General features: G+C 49.5%; 1 protein-coding gene and 1 long non-coding RNA gene across 8 annotated transcripts in view; one reads left to right on the top strand and one right to left on the bottom strand.

Annotated features, from left to right (window-relative positions):
- Nucleotides 1-754: 754 nt before the first annotated feature.
- On the bottom strand, nt 755-20229 carry Lactbl1 (lactamase beta like 1). Of its 2 annotated transcripts, NM_001401838.1 has the most exons (8): nt 20136-20229; nt 19502-19573; nt 15206-15341; nt 12598-12707; nt 10966-11123; nt 8882-9120; nt 6130-6235; nt 857-4723 (listed from the first exon to the last, which is right to left on the bottom strand). In NM_001401838.1, the coding sequence occupies exons 2-8, from the start codon at nt 19511-19513 to the stop codon at nt 3739-3741; spliced, it is 1746 nt and encodes a 581-aa protein (NP_001388767.1). In that variant the 5' UTR covers nt 19514-19573; nt 20136-20229; the 3' UTR covers nt 857-3738. The 2 variants fall into 2 exon arrangements, with proteins under 2 accessions (XP_063144140.1, NP_001388767.1); XM_063288070.1 differs by lacking the exon at nt 20136-20229 and having other exon boundaries at nt 755-4723; nt 19502-19602.
- Nucleotides 4146-22074, top strand: part of LOC120103012 (uncharacterized) — a 34518-nt gene continuing 16589 nt past the window's right edge. The window contains exons 1-5 of one of the 6 annotated variants that reach the window (XR_010066689.1): nt 4151-4378; nt 17009-17180; nt 19173-19288; nt 19524-19655; nt 20192-20533. This is a non-coding gene — a long non-coding RNA (uncharacterized LOC120103012). Of the gene's footprint in view, nt 4379-17008; nt 17181-18755; nt 18873-19172; nt 19289-19523; nt 20534-22074 lie in introns of those variants that run through there. The other 5 variants (XR_010066688.1, XR_010066690.1, XR_010066686.1 and 2 more) reach the window with 5 other exon arrangements.

Raw genomic sequence — 22074 nt, 5'->3', positions numbered from 1 at the left:
TCCTATCTCACTAGGCAAAGCCTGAAATGGTCCAGCCAGAAGCTTGGCAGTTGCCTCAAAACCTCAGAGTGTACTTCCATTAGCCCTTATTGGCCCCCAATCCTTTGAGCTTCTGGGCCATTTATCCCAGAGAAATAAAATCAAGTTCACACAAATGTGGGTAAACAGATGCTTGTAGCAACTTTATTCATAGGAACAGCAAGTTGGAGACAACCCAGACATCCTCCAATCAGCAAACGGCAGGACAAATGTTGTTCCATCCATCCATCCATCGAGTCACTACTGTGAGGCCAGAAGGAACAAGCTATACACACTTGCAGTCTCGTGGAATGACTGAGGGGAAAATTGCACTAAGTGCTGAGGGAGGATCCTCAAAGCTTACCTACTTTCCAACTCCGTTTAATACCTGAGATTCCCTTTTTTGAGAATTTATTTTATTTGAGCTGGGATGTGGTGGTGCACACTTGGGAGGCAGAGGCAGGTTATAGGCCAGCCTGGTCCCAGAGTGAATTCCAGGGCTACATAGAGAAACCTTGTCTCAAAACACACACACACACACACACACACACACACACAGAGAGAGAGAGAGAGAGAGAGAGAGAGAGAGAGAGAGAGAGAAATTTTTTAAAGATTTACTTTATTACTTTTATTTTATGTATGTGAGTTCACTGTCACTTTCTTCATGCACACCAGAAGAGGGCATCGGATCGGATCCCATTACAGATGGTTGTGAGCCACCGTGTGGTTGCTGGGAATTGAACTCAGGACCTCTGGAAGAGCAGTCAGTGCTCTTAACCACTGAGCCATCTCTTCAGGCCAAGTATTTCTTTTTATGTGTATGTGTGCCATGGGTGTGTGCACCCACAGAAGCTAAAAGCACACATCAGATCCTAGAACTGGAGTTGTAGACAGTCGTGAGCTGCTCAAGGTGGGTTCTGGGAGCCAAACTTCAGTAAGTGCTCTTGAGGGTAGAGCCATCTCTCCATCCCCCTCCCTTTTAAAATACTCCATTTATTTATGTGGTATGCTATGCACACATATGTATGCTTATGTATGTGTCCACACACAGGTGTCAGCTACACATGTGAAGGCCAGAGATCAGCTTTCCATCCCCTAGCATGTAATAGTGTTAAATGACAGACTTCTGGCATTACAGAGCCGACTGTGATTGCTGGGGCTTAAGGGAAGGGTAAGGCTTGGGGAGCAGGAATAGGTAACTATGAATCAGGAAGGTAGGCCTGCTGTGCTCAGAAGAACCTTTTGGTCCTGGCTGCATTAGATCAACCTCTTTACAACATTCTGCAAGAGGTTGCCGAGAGAAGAAACTGGGTAAAGGCCACACTAGTTATTTCTGATACGTGTGTGGGAGATTTACAGTTATCTCGAATGTAAAAGTCAAAACTTTTAGGAGACGCATGGGAGCTGAGCTTATTGCCGACTGGTAGAGCATCTGCCTAGAGCACATGAGGCCCTGGGTTCAATCTCAGGCACGTGTGCGCATGTGTGTAATACAAAAACGCAACCCCTAGCTTTACATTAGATTCAACGGGCATAAACTCATCAACATGTGAAAAGTCTGCTCTGCAAAGGACACCCTTAAGAAGATGGGCCAGTCAGAGTGGCCTATGACTGTGATCACAGCATCCCGGGAGGCCATGACAAGAAGATTTCAAATTCAAAGAGAATCTGCCCAACATAGTGAGATCCTATCTTTAAAGCTTTAATGCCCAGGGTTGGGGGAGCCAGAGAGGTGACTCAGTAGTGGAGAGTTCTTACTGCAGAGGACCTGAATGCAGTCCCTGGCAGCCACACCCACAGGCCCACAGCAGCAGAAACTGCAGCTCTGACACCTGCTTCTGGCCTCCTAGGGACCCTGTGCTCATGAGAACAAACCCAGCTACCACATACACATATAAGGCTTTTCTTTACTTAGGAAGAACAGGGGGTGGGGGGTATGGCTTCCATAGAATGGTTTGCCTAGCACACATGAAACCTTGACGGGTTGGGCCCAGTACTATGTAAACAAGGTATGGTGGTGCATGTCTGTAATCTCAACCCTCAGAGGTGAAGGTAGGAGGATCAGAAGTTCAAGGTCAACCCTGGGGTATATCAGTATATATACTGATATATACGAGGCGTGCACCTCAGAGTTGCAGGGCAGCTGGACCACAGGAGATTGTGTCTCAAAATACATACATAAATACTGACTTCCATAAAAAAAGGAAAGTGCAAAATCAATCCAAAGACTGGGGGGAACTGAATCCAGAGAGATGGTATGTGTGTGTGTGTGTGTGTGTATATATATATATATATGTATGTATGTATATATAATATATATAACATATATATCATATATATATATATCTTTTACAATTCAATAAATAGAATACAGTTAAAACCATAGTGCGATATGATTTCAGAACTACCCAGCATAGCTAAAATTAAAAAGACCGACAGTGCCAAGTGTCTCCCGATATATGGGCAACAGAACTGTCACCTATTTCCGTGTAGGGAAGGAACGTGGCACAAGGCTTTTGGAAAAGTGCCTGGCAGTCACATCTAGAAACTTACCCCCAAAGCAATGAAAGCCTGGGCACACAGGAGCCCGTGCACACAAGCCTCTTTCCTACAGCCCGTTCTGGCAACGACCCAAACGTCCATCAGCGGGTGAAAAGGCAAACTGTCCCGGCCATACCGTGGAATAAAATCAGTGATGAACTATGGACACACACAGACTCAGACCTCAAAACCAGCTCGCTGAGTCCGAGGGGATCGCCTCCCCTGTGTGATCCCATTCGCACCAACCCTGGAGGCGGTGAAACTAATCTAAACTGACAAGAGGCAGATCCGTGGTTGCCTGGGGCTTGGGGGAGGAGCAGAGGGAGGGGCGGGGCCACAAAGAAAGAGTACCGGGTGGATTAGGAGGGGAATCTCCTGTATCTTGATTGCGGGGATGGGTATAAATATTTGTCTAAATCGTCCAGCTCAGTCGGTAGAGCACTTAACCTAGCACATGGTGCTTTGAGTTCTATCTGCAGGCCTGCTAGATAAACACATAAACAAACCTGATGGTTCCTTTAATTTTAGGCAAATTAAAAACAAAAACAAGGGGTTGGGGGTTTAGCTAAGTAGTAGAGCATTTGCTAGCGCAAGGCCCTGGCAAGATCCTGGCATTTTGTCCTTGTTTCAATGGACACAAGCACTGCTCTGTATTATTGGGCCTGGACGCCTAAATGATTGCATGCTTACTGTAAATTCCTGTATAACTCTTCCTCTCAGGAGAAGAAGAGGAGTTTGAAACTAGCTGTGGTCCAAGAAGACCCCACTTTGCCAACTACTGAGTCCTCTGGTTGGCCTGCCTGCCAACCACGGGTAGGAAACTGGAGGAAAGGAAAGGCTGGAGCAGGATAGACACCCTGCAGGGGAGGCTGCAGGTATGAAGAGGCTGAAGTGGGGGTGAGGCTAAAGGCAGAAGAGGTTGCAGCGGGGGTGGGGGGGTGGGGGTGTGTGCGGGGACGGGGGGGCGGGGGAGGAGAGCAAGCAAGAGTCAGGCAGTGTAGGGGAGAGAGGTTGCAAGCATGAGGAGGGGGATTGAGGGAGAGATTGGAGGAGACAGGGAGGCTACAGATAAGAGGAAAGCTGTAGGTGGGCGTGGGCAGGCTGGAAGGTATGCAGAGGGTTGCAAGCATAGACAATGCAAAGGCATGTGTGGACGCACGCGCGTGGGGTTTGCCCAGCTCACTGGGAGCCGAACACCGGCCGGCGTGGCAGGCGCAACACTCCGTAGGTGTTGAGGCCTGGCACGTCGAAGCCTGGCGCCAGCCCGTGGCGATCCAGGGGGTAGAACCGCACCAGCTGCCCGTGCTGGGCCTCCAGAGACAGCCAGGCGTCTGCGAGCGGCAGCGCGCACGGGAACTCGCGCGCCACGTGCAACTGGAAGACGCGGCCGCGCACGTGGCGCAGAGCGAGCGATCGGAAGGCGGCGGGCACGAGCGCCTCCAAGCGCGGCCCAAACTGGCGTAAGCGCAGCTCGCCGCGAGGCCCGGAGGCGCGCACCTCGTAGAAGGTGCGGTTGGCGAAGGTGAAGAAGCCGGCGAACGGGCGCGCGCGGGGCGGGGGCGCGGGGACAAGCTCAGCGTCGCGCAGTGCGCGCTCCAGGGCAGGCAGCAGCGTGTCCAGGGCGTCAGCCACCAGGTCATGCGTGGGTGGGCGAGGTCCGGCCAGTAATAGCACAAATCCCAAGCGTAGGGGTGGCACGAGCGCCAGGCTGGCGGCATAGCCGTCCAAGTCGCCATCCTTGCGCGCCACGCGATATCCGAGCCTCTCGTGGAACTCCCAGGGTGTACCGGTTTCACTAGCAAAGTAGCCGTGGGTACAGGTGCGTAGTGGTGCCAGTAGTGTGGCTAGGCTGTCAGGTCGTAGCAGCCGTCGGGGTCCTGCACCCATGAGTGCAGCCGCAAGCCTGGCCAGGTCGGCAGCTGTCGAGTACATTTGGCCCGATGGCCGGTACCAGCCCAGGTCGTACAACGGCGCGGACCTGCCACTACCATAGAAGCCGGCAGCCAGGCGTGCGCGCACTGCTCCCGTCAAGGCAAAGCCGGTGTCACTCATCCCCAGCGGTTCCAGCACCTGCTCAGACACCCAGCGCTCATAGTCTCCCTGTGCCCTGTGCGCAGCCAGCACATGGGCTAGGAGAGAGAAGGCCAGCGTGCTGTAGTGGCATCTGTAGTAAGAAAAGGGGCAAGGATGGGGTGCTCCATGTGATCCCCAGGACAGTGAGGTGGCAGCTGGATGGAAAGGAGGGAGCAACGTGATGGGATATGATCCCGAGGACAGTGTGGTGGCACCAGGAGGAAAAGGAAGCAAGGCCTTTAGTCTATATTTGGAGAAGCAGAGAGAAATCTGGCCCAGGGAGGCAAGAGTCAACTGCCTCACCCCCTACCCCAAGCGCTCAAAGCTAGACTTCTTGTTCAGTAGTCAGACCTTTAAGTATATACTATTCATATCCATTATGCAAAACACTGTTTGTTTCGTTTATTTCTTCACTGTGTCTCCCTCACCAGTGCAAACTGTAAAAGGGGGCTTTGGGCTATATGGTGATTTGAATATGCTTGGCCCATGGGAAGTGGAACTATTAGGAGGTGTGGCCTTGTTGGAAGAAGTGTGTTACTATGTAGGTGGGCTTTGAGGCCTCCTATGCATAAGCTCCGCCCAGTATGAAATTACAGTCTCCTTCTGCTATTTTCAACTCAACATGTGGAATTCTCAGCTCCTCCAGCACCCAATCTGCCTGCACACTGCCTTGCTTCCCACTCTGATGATAATGGACTGAACCTCTGAAGCTGTAAGCCAGCCCCAGTTAAGTGTTTTCCTTTATAAAAGTTGCTTTGGTCATGGTGTCTCTTCACAGCAATAAAAACCTAACGCAGTCAGATTTGTTTGCTGGTATATCCGGTGCTTAGCAGATGCTGGGTTAGGGTAGTTGCCTTGATTGCCTCTTGTGTCTTGTTTTTGTTTGTTTTAGAAAATCTCATTGTGTAGCCCAAACTGGCCTCCATCTCTCTATTCTCCTGCCTCAGCCTCCCAAGTGTTGGGATTAAAGTAGATTCTTTTTTGTTTTAAGGTTTATTTCTTTTATGTCTAAGAATGCTCTATCTGCATGTACACTTGTGTGCCAGAGGAGGGCACCAGATCCCATTACAGATGTTTGTGAGCCACCATGTAGGTGCTGGGAATTGAACTCAGTGCCTCTGGAAGAGCATCCAGTTCTTTACCGCTGAGCCATCTCTCCAGCCCCAAGTGGATTCTTTTTTTTTTAAGATTTATTTTATTTATTTATTTTTACTTTATAAGTACGCTGTAGCTGTACACCAGAAAAGGGCATCAGACCCCATTACAGATGGTTGTGAGCCACCATGTGGTTGCTGGGATTTGAACTCAGGACCTCTGGAAGAGCAGTCAGAGCTCTTAACCACTGAGCCATCTTTCCAGCCCCCCAAGTGGATTCTTAATAAACAATCCAGTTAATGAGGGACAGGGAGACTGGAACAGACCTGGGCTCTGAGCCCAACTCTCCCAGACCTTGCTAGGCTTGCCCCTACGGACCTTGTTTCAGGGCACACTCCTCACCTGGTTCCTGGGTCAGCCACCAGGACATCATCCTTGAGCAGGCTCAGAGCCTCCTGGGTACTGCCCTTCCACAGCAGCGAAGTGCCCCTGAGCCTTCGAGGAAGTCCTGGGAAAGAGCAGAGGTCAGACCTGTAGGACTGGTGCATTGCTGAGGAAGTCCTTTCCCTAGAACACCACCGAGTCACATTTCTCCCATGCCTCCCCACTCCAGCCGGCCACCGGTTCCCCTTCCAGAAGCAAACATTCTTGTCTCTTTCTTCTCTCCACCCTCCCTCCCAAGTGTTGGGATTGCAGGCAAGTACCACCAAGCCTGGTCCTCCCAAAAGCATTTACTACTTACACCCTGAAATATTTAATATTTAGGGATGGCAAGATGTCTTATCTGGTAAAGGTGCTTGCCAACAATCCTTGAGTTCAATCCAAGAAACCCCCATGGTGGAAAGAAAGAACTCCCACAAGTTATCCTCTGACAACCATACAAGTACCATAGCATGCACAGTGCCCCCCCCCCAAAATGAATTAAAGATGTAAAAAAGAACAATATGTATATAACACACAGCATGTTATATAGTGAATATACATTACACCTACCTCACCATAAACACGTTTTTATAGTTCGTGTATTTATATAATTTTGCACAATTTTATGTTTATTTCTGTAGTACATATAATATATGCACTTTTCTTCTACTTAACACTTTATTTCAGGTCAGTAAACAAAGGACGCTATCATTTAGAGCTATACAGTATTTTATTGCATAGCCATTCCCCTAGCAAAGAACATGTAGGTTGTTGCTTCTAGTTTTAGTTTTGGTGTTTTGGGAGGGTCTCATGGGAGCCCAGGCTGGTTTTGAACTCACTGTGTAGCCCAGGCTGGCTTTGAACTCCTGATCCTCTTGCCTCCTCTTGGGAGTGCTGGGCCTCAGCTATGTACCCCCACACTGGCTCCTCTCTTGTTACTGTGAACCCTGTGTAGTGAACAATTGTGAGCATGCTCTACGCTACACAGGGTGAGGTCACCTTTGGTAGAATTTTCTAGAAATAAAATTCTCACTCACGGGGAATATATGCCCTTTCTTCTCTATGACTGGAGCTCAGTTCCGAGCTTGCCACATGCCACGAGACACTGTACTGCTGATCTCCAGCCACAGTAAACGGGGACAGACAGCCTGGTGTGGAGACAGCACTCAGGAGGTGGAGGTGGGAGGAACAGGATTTCAAAGTCCTCTTCAGCTACACAGAGAGTGTGAGGAAAGCCTGGGCTATGAGAGACCCTATCTCAGAAAAAGATAAGGCGAGAAAACAATGGTGATAAATAATTTGAATTTGCCTTCATACAGGTTTTATCTGTTTGTTTGTTTTTTGGGGGAGTGCCTTAGGCTCCTATTGCTGAGATGATAACCAAAGCAACTTGGGGAGGAGAGGGTGGTTTATTTGGCTTACACTAACACTTGCTGTTCATCACTGAAGGAAGTCAGGACAGGCACTCAAACAGGGCAGGAAGCAGGAGCTGATGCAGAGGCCATGGAAGGGTGCTTGCTCCTCATGGCTTACTCAGTCTGCTTTCTTAAAGAACCCAGAATCAGTCCAGGGACGGCCCCACCCACAGTGGGCTGGGCCCTCCCACATCAATCACTAATTAAGAAAGCACCCTACAGGCTTGTGTACACATCTTATGGAGGCCTTTTCCTAATTTACTAGATTCCCTTCTCACGGATGACTTTAACTTCTGTCATGCTGACATAAAACTATCCAGCACAAAGGGTCATCAATTTAAATCCCCCCCCCCCCGTGTAGATGAGGACATTGTCTCCGTGGTTTCTCCATTCAGTGTACCTACGATTTTGATCTTTGTTGGTCTGACAGGGAAAGTGTGTCTCTGTGTAGTTTAAGTTTGTATGTATATTATGGTGAACAAAGACTGTCATCTTTAACTATTTCTTCAGAGCCTTTTCTGCATGATGTCGGCTCTGCCTTTCACCCATGTCCCGTGGGCTATGGCTTTCCATGTGATCTTTATGTGTGTTCAGGGAATCTAGGGGCTTCACCGTAGAGTTCCCTACTGGTTTTAACTTGTTGCCTTGCCACTGTCATTGAACATGGATCCTGGCTCCTTGGTCTGTGAACTTGTTTTCCCGCCTGATCCGTACTCCCAGGTTCAAGGGCAGGGGCAGAGCTCACCATCGCGTGCGTGAAGCCCTCAGTTCCCTCCCCAACAATGAACATATTAGATATAGTGACACATACATGTAATCTTAGCACTCCGAATGAAGGTAGAGTAAGGATCAAAAGTCCAGGGTCATCCTGAGCTACAGAATGAATTTGAAACCAGCCTGGGCTACAAGAGAACCTGTCTCAGTAAAATAAAATAAAATAAAATAGAATTCCCAGTGCTGGAGTGATAAAGCTGCTTTTCCAAAAGACCCAAGTCCAGTTCCTAGCACTCGCCTATAACTCTAGCCCTGGAGGATCTGAGTAACACCTCTGTGGGCAGTCATGTGCATACAGCACATACCCATGCACGCATGTGCACACACATACATTTTACAAATAAGTTTAACAACAACGATAAAAAAAACCATCTCAGGCTCACCTCAGCTCTTTCTACCCTGCCACCTCCAATGGCCCACAGTTTAGAAACATGGGAACTCAGGAACCAGAGCAGGGTCCTAATGTTTGGGAATCTGTGTCAGGTGCCTGCCCCAAGCTCCTCTGGTGTGGATTGACTCAGCTGGACAAATCCAAGGCTCACCTGACAACTGACTGGCCATCCTCCGGAGAGTGACAGGGGATGGGCTTGGGAGGGAGCCCATCTCTTCAAATTCCCCCATTGGGTCCTGTGCTTCAGGGCCTTGGGCTGTGCCCAATGGGTTGTTGATGGAGAAGGTGCTGGCATATCGCTCCAGAGGGTCGTCCAGGGAGGCCACGATGCCCTCCTCCCACAGACGGTACAGCATGAGGACAGGGAAGATCTTGGAGATGCTAGCAATTCTGTTGGGATATAGGAGTGCAGAGGGCAACTTGTCAGCCCCACATCCACTCCCCACGGTGTGCCCAGCCTTCAGCCTCTCACATGCTAGGTTCTACACTAAGACCCTGGCCAGTTCAAGTGTGGCGAGCATGGTTCTGGCAGGCCTTGCCCTTCTCCCCGATCTCTCTCTCTCTCTGCTTTGCTAAAAACCATTAGATTACATTCCTAAAGTTGGTCGCCAAAGTCTGTTCCCTTATTTGGCCATTTCCTCCTGAGGCTGATTACCAAGGTCCAGCTATCAAAGTATTCAAGTCTAGCAGTCAAAAACCCCCTTTGGCTCACCTAATTAACACACCCAATTAAAATTAAACACCTCATTCTAAAAATGGGATTTCCTCTTCTACCTTTATAAACCATCATTTTGCTGTGTGCTGCATCCGTCTCCTCTAGCCAGAGCCAGTCCTTTGTCCTGCACAGCAAACGCCACTTGCTCCTCTCCCATGTTCCCCTCCCCTTCTCTTTCTCTATCTCCTGTCTTTGTCTCTTGTCCCTGTTCTCTGTTGCTCTGGGACAAATAAATCTTTGTACTAAGAACTTGGCCTCGGGGGTCCTGAGCTGATCAGGTTTCCTTCGTGCTGAGAACTTGGTCTTGGGCATCCCGAGCCGATTGATACTTTTCCTTTCAGTCTGCATCTTGGGCTGAATCCCCAGGCTCAGTAGAGCTGCCGTGGATGCTTAGAATGATGTTCTAGAAATCTAGGAGAGGACGGACAGCTCAGCACCCTTTCCCACTAACCCTCTTACCACACCAGTACGGGAGCAGAGCTGGGGTTTGGTCAGTCCTATCTCTCACTGGCTGTGTGGCTTTGGGCAAGTTACTAGACCTTTCTAAGAGTTTAATTGTTGGTTTCATGGAGTATAATAGAGATAGAGTGGTGTGTGTGTGTGTGTGTGTGTGTGTGTGTGTGTGTGTGCGCGTGTGCGCGCGCATGTGTGTCTGCGTCTATGTCTGTGTGTACCTGTGTGTGTGTCTTTGTGTGTATGTGTGTGTGTGCGCGCGTGTGTGTCTGCATCTATGTCTGTGTGTACCTGTGTGTGTGTCTTTGTGTGTGTGTGTCTGTGTGTGCCTGTGTGTGTGTCTGTGTGTGCCTGTGTGTGTGTCTGTGTGTGCCTGTGTAGGTGTGTCTGTGTCTGTGTATGCCTGTGTATATGTGTGTGTCTGTATCTGTGTGTGCCTATGTGTGCCTATGTGTGTCTGTGTGTGCCTGTGTGTGTGTGTGTGTGTGTGCCTGTGTGTATGTCCATGTATGCATGTGCACATGCACGTGCACACACATGGGGAGCACTCAGCATGCCAGGTAGTACATACACAGTAAGCAAGGCAACTGGAACTCTGGGCCCTGTGCTTGGTACCACGAAAGTACAGTATGAAGGTTAAATCCTGCAAAACCCCTGAGGTCCCCACAGTATCCCTGGGATCAAGTGTGTCCCTTGTTGCAGCTTTGAGAACTCTGCAGACAGCACCTAAGGAAAACGCTCTAGACATGCAGCCATGTGTCCCCAGCTGCCTCCAACAGGGTCAATGCCACTCACTCACAGGGATGTAGAAGAGGGCTAGGAGCTGGTGATCATCCCTAGGTGGCACATGGAGGGGAGACAGGATCCTTTTCTCATTTGACCTGTGGTCCCTGTGGTGTGACATTGGGCATTCATACTTCCTGGTCTTTTCTGAGCCTCTATTTCCTACAGAACTATCAGACCCTGGCAACTGGGACCCCACCCCTCTTGAATGTCCTGCCTCCTATACCTGCTTGGCTTGCCATCCTGACTGTCCCTTCTGAGACCCTGGAGGGCACCCCACTGACCGGTACATGGTATGCTCATTAGGGGTTCCAGAATTTGGATCTGAGCCATTTTTCCTCCCGAAGTTCCCAGTCCAGAGCACAGTGTCATTATGGATAACAAGGGCAGACATGGCAGCCAGGCCCGGGGCCAACATCGCCTTGCGCAGAATCCCATCCACCTTGAGAGAGAGTAGGGACAGAATGTAAGTTCAGTAACAGCCTCTGCCTCAGTATACCCACCCTGTACCCTAGGAGCCTACAGACCCTGAGATCTCATACTCTGTGAGGGCCTGATTCACCTGTTTTAGACATAGGGCTCCCTAAAGAATGTGTGTGTGTGTATGTGTGTGTGTGTGTGTGTGTGTGTGTGTGTGTGTGTGTGTGTGTGTGTGTGAGTCCTTGGAACGGGGCAAGTCATGCCCGACTCCTAATCTTGAGTCAAAAATATGTTATCTTTTTGTTGTTTTGTTTTGTTTTTTCAAGTCAGGGTTTCTCTGTGTATCCTTGGCTGTCCTGGAACTCACTCTGTAGACCAGATTGGTCTTGAACTCAGAAATCCAACTGCCTCTGCCTCCCAGTGCTGGGATTAAAGGTGTGTGCCCCACCACCAAGTGAAGTATGTTGCAATGAACTGAATGTGCTCAACCCATAGAGGGTGGTACTATTAGGAGCTGTGGCCTTGTTGGAGGAAGTGTGTCACTGTTGGGGGTGGGCTTTGGAGTATCCTCCTATGCTCAGGCTCCACCCATTGTAGAAGAGAGCTCCCTCTTCACTGCCTGAGAATGCCAGTCTTCTCCCGACTACCTTTGGGTCAAGATGTAGAACTCTTGGCTCCTTCTCCAGCACTGTGTCTGCCTGGATGCTGCCACGCTCCCCCCTTGATGATAATGAACTGAACCTCTAAACCTGTAAGGCAGTCCCAATTAAATGTTGTCCTTTCTAGTGTTTGCCTTGGTCATGGTGTCTCTTTACAGCAATGGAAACCCTAACTAAGACATGTGTGCTCCCTCAGCTGCTTCCTTCACCTACAGTCAATCTGTCCCTACCACCTCTGGCCTAGATCTTACTATGTAGACCAGGCTAGCCTCAAACTTGCATTGATCCTCTAGCCTCTGCCTCCCGGGCACTAGGATTCTAGTCACAGAACAGGCACTCAAGAAATACACATTGAAAGCTAAGCGTAGGGCTGGAGAGATGGCTCAGTGGTTAAGAGCACTGACTGCTCTTCCAGAGGTCCTGAGTTCAAATCCCAGCAACCACATGGTGGCTCATAACCATCTGTAATGAGATCTGATGCCCTCTTCTGGTGTGTCTGAAGACAGCTACAGTGTACTTCTATATAATAAATATAATAAATAAATCTTAAAAAAAAAAAAAAAGAAAGCTAAGCGTAGTGGCTCACGCCTGTAATCCGTGCACTCAGGAAGCAAAGGTAGGGCCATCTTATCTTTGAGGCCAGCCTTATCTACAAATCAAATTCCAGCACAGCCAGGGCTGTTATACAGGCGAGCCCTTTTGGAAACCAAAACCAAAACCAAACAAATGAGCATGTTGAGCGAAGGAATGACCGCCATAGCACAGAGAGTAATAATCTTCCTCTACCAAGTGTTACCAATCTCCCAGGAAGAAGCCTCCTCCTAGGCCATCACTAACCTTCTCCAAGGCCTCCTTCAGCACTGGCAGCGGGTGAGCAAGAGGCACAAGCTCAGGGAGCCGGGGACACATCCTCACCTGGGCTGGGGGCACCTCTGACTTCGAGGAACCTAAAGGGTACATCAGGAGGTAAATACAGAAGAAGTCAGATTAAAGGCAAAGGGGCATCTTAGAGGACAGGGAGGCTATAGCAAAGACCAGAGCCATGTCTTGGGGACATCCTCTCACCAACAGGCATCCATCTACCATCCATCTATCCATTCATCAATCCACCCATCCATCCATCCACCCATCTACCCATCCACCCATTCATCCATCCATCTGCCCATCCACCCATCCATCCATCTATCCATTTACCCATCCATCCATCCATCCATTCATCCATCCATCTGCCCATCCATCCATCCATCCACCATTCATTTACCATCCATCCACCATTCATTTACCATCCATCCACCCATCCATCTATCCACCCATTCATCCATCCATTTACAATCCATCCATCCATCCACCATCCATCTACCCATCCATCCATCCACCCATCCTCTCATCCATCCATCCATCCATCCACCACCCATCCATACCTCAAGCTAGTTTTGTATGTTTGGGTGATGTGAGCTTGAAACCCCAGTGGGGCTTCAGACCTGAAGCAACAGGGACAACTCATTGTGTCCCCAGAACTGAATATGGGTGGCAGGTCATGAAGTGAGTCTTATCTGCCCTTGTCCAAGGAGTGGCTGTCATCACATCAAGAAGCCTGGGAAATTATCCCTGAGAGCACAAGGCCCTAGGGAGGCTCCAATCCCAAGTGACTTGCATACTTCCTTGAAGAGAGTAGGTTAGACCAGCAATAGGACTGTCAGCCGGCGAGTTTGCTGTGTTTGGTTTTTTTCCCTTATGGTTCTGGGGATAGAACCCAGGGCCTTGAATGCTGTAGGCAAGTACAAGCACTAAGCTGTACCTCTACTCCCTGGAGTGGTTTATTTCTAGACAGGTTTAGAGTAGACGTCTTGGATAGAACCTTAGTTTAGGACCTGGGTGGGTCTAACACAGGCACACAGAGGCACCTGGACAGTCTCAAAATGTGTTATGGAATCAGCAAGTCTGGGTAGGGCCTGAAAGTGCCCACACGGGGGTAGGAGGCCAGGGAGGGGGATTTGCCACAGTGTGAGTGTTGAGATCAGAAGACAACCTGTAGGAATTTTTTTCTTTGTCCACCATGTGGGTTCCTAGGATGAAGTTCAGGTTATCAGGCTTGGTGGCAAGTATCTATGTGCCCAGACCCGGGGAAGCTTGTTAGGGGTCAATGCTGACTCCCATCCACGGATCCGCTCACACAGCTCAGCTTGCATTTCAAATGTTTCTCTTAAGGTGTCCTGCTAAGAATTCATTCTTCGAACTTACAGTACCATCTGTCCATCACAGCCTGGTAGTTAGAGCAACGCGGGCTGCCTAGCTGGAGTCTGTTTTCTTGAGCAACAAAGAAGTCTCTTGAAAAGGAATTTGCCCCGGAAAGGACCGGGGTGGGAGACAGTAAGAGGAGCTGTATCTGCAGTATCTCCAGAGTTCTGGGAGGCCCAACCCCTTGCTGAGCACCTGCCTTTGGCCATATGAGTGACAGGGTCGGGAGAGGCTGCTCCCCAGTGCAGTGGAGACTGGGGATACCGGATGCCATAGCAACAGAGGACTATGTCCTTCTGTGACTTGCCCCCCTGGAGTCCTAGGTGGAATGAAGGGGTCTTAGGGAGGGGTAAGGTCTAGGCCAGCCCACAAAGCAAGGGAAACGCTGTTGAAACTTAATTTTTTTTCTTTGAGACAGGGTTTGTCAGTGTAGCTCTGACTCTCCTGGAACTCACTCTGTAGACCAGGCTAGCCTCGAACTCAGAGATCCATCTGCCTCTGCCTCTGCCTCTGCCTCTGCCTCTGCCTCTGCCTCTCTGCCTCTGCCTCTGCCTCTGCCTCTGCCTCTGCCTCTGCCTCTGCCTCTGCCTCTGCCTCTGCCTCTGCCTCTGCCTCTGCCTCTGCCTCTGCCTCTGCCTCTGCCTCTGCCTCTGCCTCTGCCTCCCAAGTGCTGGGATTAAAGGTATGCACTCTTACCACCTGCCCAGCTAAATTTTTAACACTAAAATTTTAAATTCTGTGTTCATGTGCTTCCTCTCGTGCATGCACATGTGCACATGTGCACACACATGTCGTGTCATGCATGCTGAGGTCAAAGCCCAAGTCTGTGGAGTCAGGTCTCTCCTTCAGCCTTCACATGCGTCCTGGGGGTGGAACCCAAGTCATTGGTTTTGTCTGGCACCCGCCGCCTTTACTGGCTGAGCTGTCTCACCTGCCCCAGACTGAGGCGGGTTCTGAGGAACGCTGAATTGACCCCCAGGCTGGATGTCTTCAGAGATTCTGATGGCAATAGGATTCTCTTGGGCACGACCAAGCCCAGAGAGGTCCTGTGAGCCACCCAGAGATGAACAGCGTGACTTGAACTGAGAACAGAGGCCTGTGCTCTTGACTCCGAAGCTTACCTGTCCTCCTCCACCCTCAGGTCCTTGATGCTCCAGGGGGACCCACGTCAGCGGGGTAGGAGGAAGTGAGCAGCTTCTTCACTCACCGTTCTGCAACTTGGGGAGGTAGTACTGCCACAGGAAGCAGCCAGTCATGGTCACTGAGAACAGGAAGAGGAAGCCGCTGAGGGCCCACAAAAGCCATTTCTTCTTCCCTTTCAGAAGATGGGGCTGCTGGCGGGCCTGAAGAAACAAAGATACAGGCTATGGCTTCTAGGGTCAGCAGGGAAAGGAAGTGACCCTCAGAGAAATGCTAGCTGTGAAGCTGGGGGCCTCACCACAGTAAGGACCTCATCAGCTCTGCACTCCTGGAATGCTCTCACCTCATCTCACCTCACCTCACCTCACCTCACCTCATCTCACCTCACCTCACCTCATCTCACCTCACCTCACCTCTTCACCTCACCTCACCTCACCTCCTCACCTCACCTCACCTCACCTCCTCACCTCATCTCACCTCACCTCACCTCCTCACCTCACCTCACCTCACCTCCTCACCTCACCTCACCTCACCTCCTCACCTCACCTCACCTCCTCACCTCACCTCACCTCACCTCCTCACCTCACCTCACCTCCTCACCTCACCTCACCTCACCTCCTCACCTCACCTCACCTCACCTCCTCACCTCAGCTCCTCACCTCACCACCTCCTCACCTCACCTCACCTCAGCTCCTCACCTCACCACCTCCTCACCTCACCTCACCTCAACTCCTCACCTCACCTCACCTCAGCTCCTCACCTCACCTCACCTCAGCTCCTCACCTCACCACACCTCAACTCAGCTCCTCACCTCACCTCACCTCAGCTCCTCACCTCACTTCACCTCACCTCCTCACCTCACCTCACCTCACCTCACCTCACCACCTCACCTCACCTCACCTCACCTCCTCACCTCACCTCACCTCTGTGCTTATCAAGACGCTGAGTCCCACTGAAAGGCTGCCTCCTCCAGGAAGCCTTTCCCAACTCTCTACACCTGTTTCCCTCCCAATGCCACATCTGTAAGGGAGTGCAAGTCCAAGTTCCTTAGTGTAGAACAATTCTGTACCATCCCACTCCTCCCACTGTCAGCTGGCCCTCCAGGCCAGGGGCATCTGTCTATTTATCCTCTTCTGTAGCCTTTGGTGTGCTGGTTATTCAGTAGGCATCTGAGGTGTGCACAGTGGGTCTCGACACAACCACTTCCAGGGCACCTGCCTCTCTTGCACCTCCAGGTTCCTCACTTAAACCTAGGAAGTGGAAACTTAAGGGTTCTTTGGAAAGTCAGTTGTGTCAGATGGTGTTTTGCTGCCCCAAACATGAGAAGGAGTGTTTTCCTGAAGTGGACACAAGTGAAAGGCTAAGGCAGACTCATGAAGGAATGTTTGGCTGAAGCAGACACAAGGATGTTCTGTTCAAGCAAGCATGCGAAAGGACATGTGATGAAGGGTTCTTCTCTAATGACACGCATGTATTGGTCTGCCTTACATTGCTTAGTTGAGCTCCGTTTGTCAGGACTCCATAGAGAGGAAACCGCACCAAAATACTTCTGGTGGTGCTTACCACTTCCTTAGACTTGGGCTGATTGGCAGAGTGATGTCAGCTGATACAGAGTCACCTGGAGTTCTGCTAAGACAGACTCACATGCCGAGGCAAGACCCATGTGATGTGTGGAGGGTATAAATAGGACTTACAGTGATGGGAGCTGAGCCTGGCTTGCTTATAGAACTAACTGTGCGATACTTGTAAGTTTGAGTGTTCACTGATTTTTCTCTTCGCTGAGAGAGACACATCGAGAACTTCCCCTGGCATCCCTCCTGGTCTCTCCTGCTGACCAGGGCCGAGGCTGAAGCCTGGCTGTCCCTGCTAGGCATTGCTGCTGGTTTGTGTTTGCTATCCTGGCTCTACCGAACTGGACCGCTGCTGTGTCCTTGAAGTGTTTGCAAGCGAATGGAGCTGCCACTGCCTGCTGACCTGTGAACCGAGCTGCTGATTTCCAGACCACACAGACGGGAGTTGCTCCAAAGAACCTTTTTAAACAGGTCTACTCCCCACCCCCTATCCTTTCTCTTTCACTACCTCTGGTGGGTGGTGGGCTACAAGGGTGGTTAAACCATTTAAGAACCATCATTAAGGGTTGGTGATTTAGCTCAGTGGTAGAGCGCTTGCTTAGCAAGCGCAAGGCCCTGGGTTCGGTCCCCAGCTCCGAAAAAAAGAAAAAAAAAGAACCATCATTAAATAGGTTTAAAAAAATTAAAGTTGGGGCTGGGGATTTAGCTCAGTGGTAGAGCGCTTACCTAGGAAGCGCAAGGCCCTGGGTTCGATCCCCAGCTCCGAAAAAAAGAACCAAAAAAAAAAAAATTAAAGTTACAGATAGAGCACCCAGTGGGCATGCCTGAAGCTCCCAGCCTGTGGGTACTGCTCACTGTGATGGATGTTTCCCCATGCCACCCTTCCAAAACAGATAGAGAAGGCTCTGTGATGGACAGGAATGAAACCAGTACACCCCTAGTCCTGTGTGAGGCCCCATGCGCTCGTTAGCTCACTAAACTACACTAGGGTGCGGTCATTTCTGTGATCTGTCACAAAAATGTCTGTGATGCTTTTTCTGGGATGAATAGATGTTTGCTCACATCTCCCCAGGAAATTTTACATAAATCCATCCTGCCCAGCTCTCAACTGTATCTGACAAGGTGACTATATCTGAAAGCTCCCTTCCTCATCCCTGTCTTTTCTCCTGAGCAGCCACTAGGCACCAGGAGCAGTACCAGGTTCCTGGGGTGAGGCAGTGAGCCAGCCTGAGGACTCTCCCCCTTCTTGGAGCTGGTACCCAAATAGCGCCTACTGTCTGTGGGAACCGAGCGTCTGACTCGGCCATTCTTATGCGGCAGGAAGAGCTAACATACACAGAGGCAGGCCCCATTCTATAGGCAGCCGTGTAAATTATCCTTGCCCCTAGACACAAGTAGCTATTATTATTTTCCACCCTCTCAGAAAATGCTTTGAAGTGAAAGCAGTCAACCCTGTCCTGTAAGTCAAAAGACAGGCCTAGATTTAGCCCCACCTCCTGGTGCATTGAAAACCTAGACATCCCCCACCCCGGGGGAGGCTCTTCAGTGTGAAGGAATTCTCTGTTGAATCCTTATTTTTAAACCTGGAAATCCTACTGGGCTTCACAGTTATTTTTCACTTCTAGAACTTGAGGTCCATACAGAAGCCGTTCTTTATTCTTACGTTTTTTTTCTTTGTGTGTATATGTGCATGTGTGTATGTGTGCATATATGTATGTGTGCATGTGTGTATGAGTGTATGTGTGTATGAGTGCATGTGTGTATGTGTGCATATGCACATGTGTGTATGAGTGCATGTGTGTATGCATGCATGTGTGTATGTCTATATGTATGTAAATGTGTATTAATATATGTATGTGTGCATGTGTATGAATATATGTGTGTCTGTGTGTATAAGTGTATGTATGTATGTGTACATGTGTGCATGTGCGTATGTGTATGTATGTGTGTGTTTATGTGTATGTGTATATGTCCATGCGCATGTGCATTTGCGTGCGCGTGCATTGAGAGATCAGAAGTCAACATCAGGTTCCTTTCTTCATTGCTACCCACCTTGTTTTTTGAGGCAGGACCTCCAGCTAGAACACTGTGATTAAGGGAAGCCAGCTGGCTAGAAAACTCGAAGAGTTGCCTATCCCTGCCTCCCTGGCACTGGCACTGAAGGTACACACCACTGCACCCCACCTTCGTTATAGTACTGAGGATTGAACTTGGGTCCTCAAGCACTTTACCAAGTGAGCCATCTCCCTAGCTACTTATAAGTTTTCAAAGTCCTGAATCAACCAAATGTCCTTCAATGCTGAATGGAAAAATAAGGTTCAGACATCCATGCAATGGAATGTTGGATAGCAACATAAAGAATAGAGTATTGATAGGTACGATAATATGGATGAATCTTAAATGCACTGCGCTAAGTGAAATAAGCCATTCTCAAACACTGACGGATTGTGACATCACTTGTAGAACACTCTGGGAAGGGCAACAAACAGAACCTGACTTCAGCTCCGCACCTTCCAGCTCTGGACAAATGACTTCACCTCTTGGACCTGACAACTGCCCCTCCCTTGGGGAGAGCTCAGGTGAGCCCCTATGGAGCTGTGTAGGGAGCATGGATCAGGAATGATAAGTGTTGTTAGCACAACTGTCATAATTGCTGTACTTGTTACAGAGAGAAACAGGAAGGACAGAGGCTCCAGTGAAGGTGTGGGTGAAGCAGCCAGGGTGGGAAGGAGGGCAGAGTCACTGAGGAGCTATGAATAGTAACCCAAGACAACTTCCTGTTTGAGACTCACCCGAGTCTTCATCTTCCCCAAGGCATGGACAATCCAGCTCCTTGAGGATTCCAGCCTGCAGCCCAGGAGACCCTGAGGACAGGAAACTGAGAGGAGCAAATGCAAGAAGAAGTGGGAACAGTGGGGAGACAGGAACCAGAGAGATGGCTTAGAGGTTAAGAGCACTGGCTTCTATTTCAGAGGATGTGGGTTCAAATCCCAGCATCTCCATGGTGGCTCACAACTGTCTGTAACCACAGTCCCTGGGGACCTGACACACTCCAGGGATACCAGAAATACACATGATACAAACATGAATGTGGGAAACACACATACACATAAAATTAATAATAAAGACACATCCTGGGAAAGGAGGGGACAGAGAAGAGCTAGAAAAGGGGGTACGATGAGGATGGTGGGGAAGGGGACCCCATTTCCCAAGCTCAGAAGCCTGACTGACACAGTGCCCAACTGGCCAGAACTGGCCTGCTTCTTGCACTAGGAGACCCAGAAACTCTTCTATCTCAGGCAAACCAGGAGGTGGGCACCGACCTGCCCCAAATCTACCAATAGACCCAAGCATGTAATTCCCGCTCCCTCCCCCAGCCTTCCCTCCAACCATCTGCCAGGCCCTAGACTCATGCATCTTACCCACTTCCAGAAGGATCTACTAGGATCCAGCTCTTTCCCCTGGCTTCCCCGTGTTCCCAGGGTCCTCCTGAAGCCTCAGCACGGGCTTTGCCCAAACTCCCAGCAGTGACAGATGTGGCCCTCGTTTCTCCAGCTCTAATCCCTCGCTGCCCTCTGTCTAGAGGATTAGCTTCCCAGAAGCCCCAGCAGCAGGGAAGCTGGGCAGATGCTGGACACCCATGTCATGTGACCACAGAAGCTAGAGACAGGAGGAAGGGGTACACAAAGAAACCCGACAAAAGACAGCCACCAGGATCCGACCCTCAGGCCTTTAGAATCCTTCTGAGTTCACACCAGTTCACCAGTCGCCTCTGAGAACAGAGTGTGAGCCTTTCTATTAAATGCTCAGGAGATCCACTGTTACCTGGAAGTGAACGCTCTTGGTGTCATTGTAAGTGGGGACAATTGTAACGACAGTTAGTTAAGGAGGAGAGTGCTTCCAAAGCAGAAGCCTGGGACCTGCCCCCAGGGCTCTGCCAAGACTGGTACTCATGACTTGGCTCTGGTATCAAACGCCCAATCTGGTCCTAAGGCTGACTTTAGATTTTTCTTAGTGAACTTTCTGGAATATCAGAAGACAGCTCACAAGAGGTGGTTTTTTTCTTTCTGCTGGGTGGGTCCCAGCACCTTTACCTTCTGAGCCATCTGTGTCTTTGATCTGCACAGGAATTGCACAAAGAAGAAAGAGTCTAGTTTGTCTTGTCACACTTTCCATCCATCCAAAAAAATTCCCAGGAAATTCCCAGGCTTTGATTGGAACACAGGACTCCCACCCCCACCCCCAATGCCTTCCTCTGCCTCCATCTGACTGTGAGGTCCTCCAGGGCAAGGATAGCATGTCAAAGCTAGGGCTGATAATCTGAGTCAGTAGTTTACTGCAAGGGACATACCTGTGTCCCAAAGACACCACTGTCTTCTGTGGCACGCCTCCTGGATACTCAAGTTAACCCAGCTCTGGAAGCAGGTGTTTCTCCCTTGTAAATCGGGGTTATTTCCATTTCAGTCCAAAGAGAATCCTCACCATGTCATATAGCAAATCACCACTAGATGGCAGCATGTGTACATGGAATTGTCCCAGCTTGCTCTTCCTTTAAAGGTATTTTACTGGAGAATTGCTCTTCAGGTTCTGTACTCATTAAACAAGAAAGATCAAACATACACACTCACACATATGCACACTCATACACTTAAACACACACATTCACATATTCACATATATACAGAGATACACACCAGCACACACACACACATACACACGTACCAGTACACAGACATATACACACCAGCACACACATACGCACACTAGCACATAAACACACATACACACACATGTACACATTAGCACATAAACACACATACACACACTAGCACATAAACACACATACACACACATATACACATTAGCACATAAACACACACATACTTACATTCACAGCCACACATGCACACACGCATACAGAGTCTCAAGCTCACACTAACACTCATATACAGAGATACATATAAACATACACATACACACAAGCACTAGCACACACATACACACATGCCAGCACACACACACCAGCATACACACATGCACATATATATAAACATAACACATACTCATACATACACATACATACAGACAGACAGACACATATGCATACATATACACACTCACACACAGGTACATACACACACAGAGAGATACATATAAACATACACATACATACATGCACCACCAACACACATACACATACCAGCACACATTCTCACAGACACATATGCACACATACGCGTGCACATGGTTACATACACACTCATACACACACAGATACACATAAAACACACATATACACACATACCAGCCCACACATACATACACACAATAGCACCCACACATATACACACAGACACACACACAC

This window comes from Rattus norvegicus, chromosome 5 (assembly GCF_036323735.1).
Source record: "Rattus norvegicus strain BN/NHsdMcwi chromosome 5, GRCr8, whole genome shotgun sequence".
NCBI classification, from domain to species: domain Eukaryota; kingdom Metazoa; phylum Chordata; class Mammalia; order Rodentia; family Muridae; genus Rattus; species Rattus norvegicus.
The sequence above is the reverse complement of the archived record's forward strand: the minus strand, read 5'-3'. Positions and strand labels throughout refer to the sequence as shown.

Coding starts and splice junctions, on each gene's coding strand:
- Lactbl1 (NM_001401838.1), bottom strand. Junction 12,708..15,205: donor CCTCCCCAAGTTGCAGAACG/GTGAGTGAAGAA, acceptor TGTACCCTTTAG/GTTCCTCGAAGTCAGAGGTG. Junction 11,124..12,597: donor TGAAGGAGGCCTTGGAGAAG/GTTAGTGATGGC, acceptor CTCTCTCTCAAG/GTGGATGGGATTCTGCGCAA.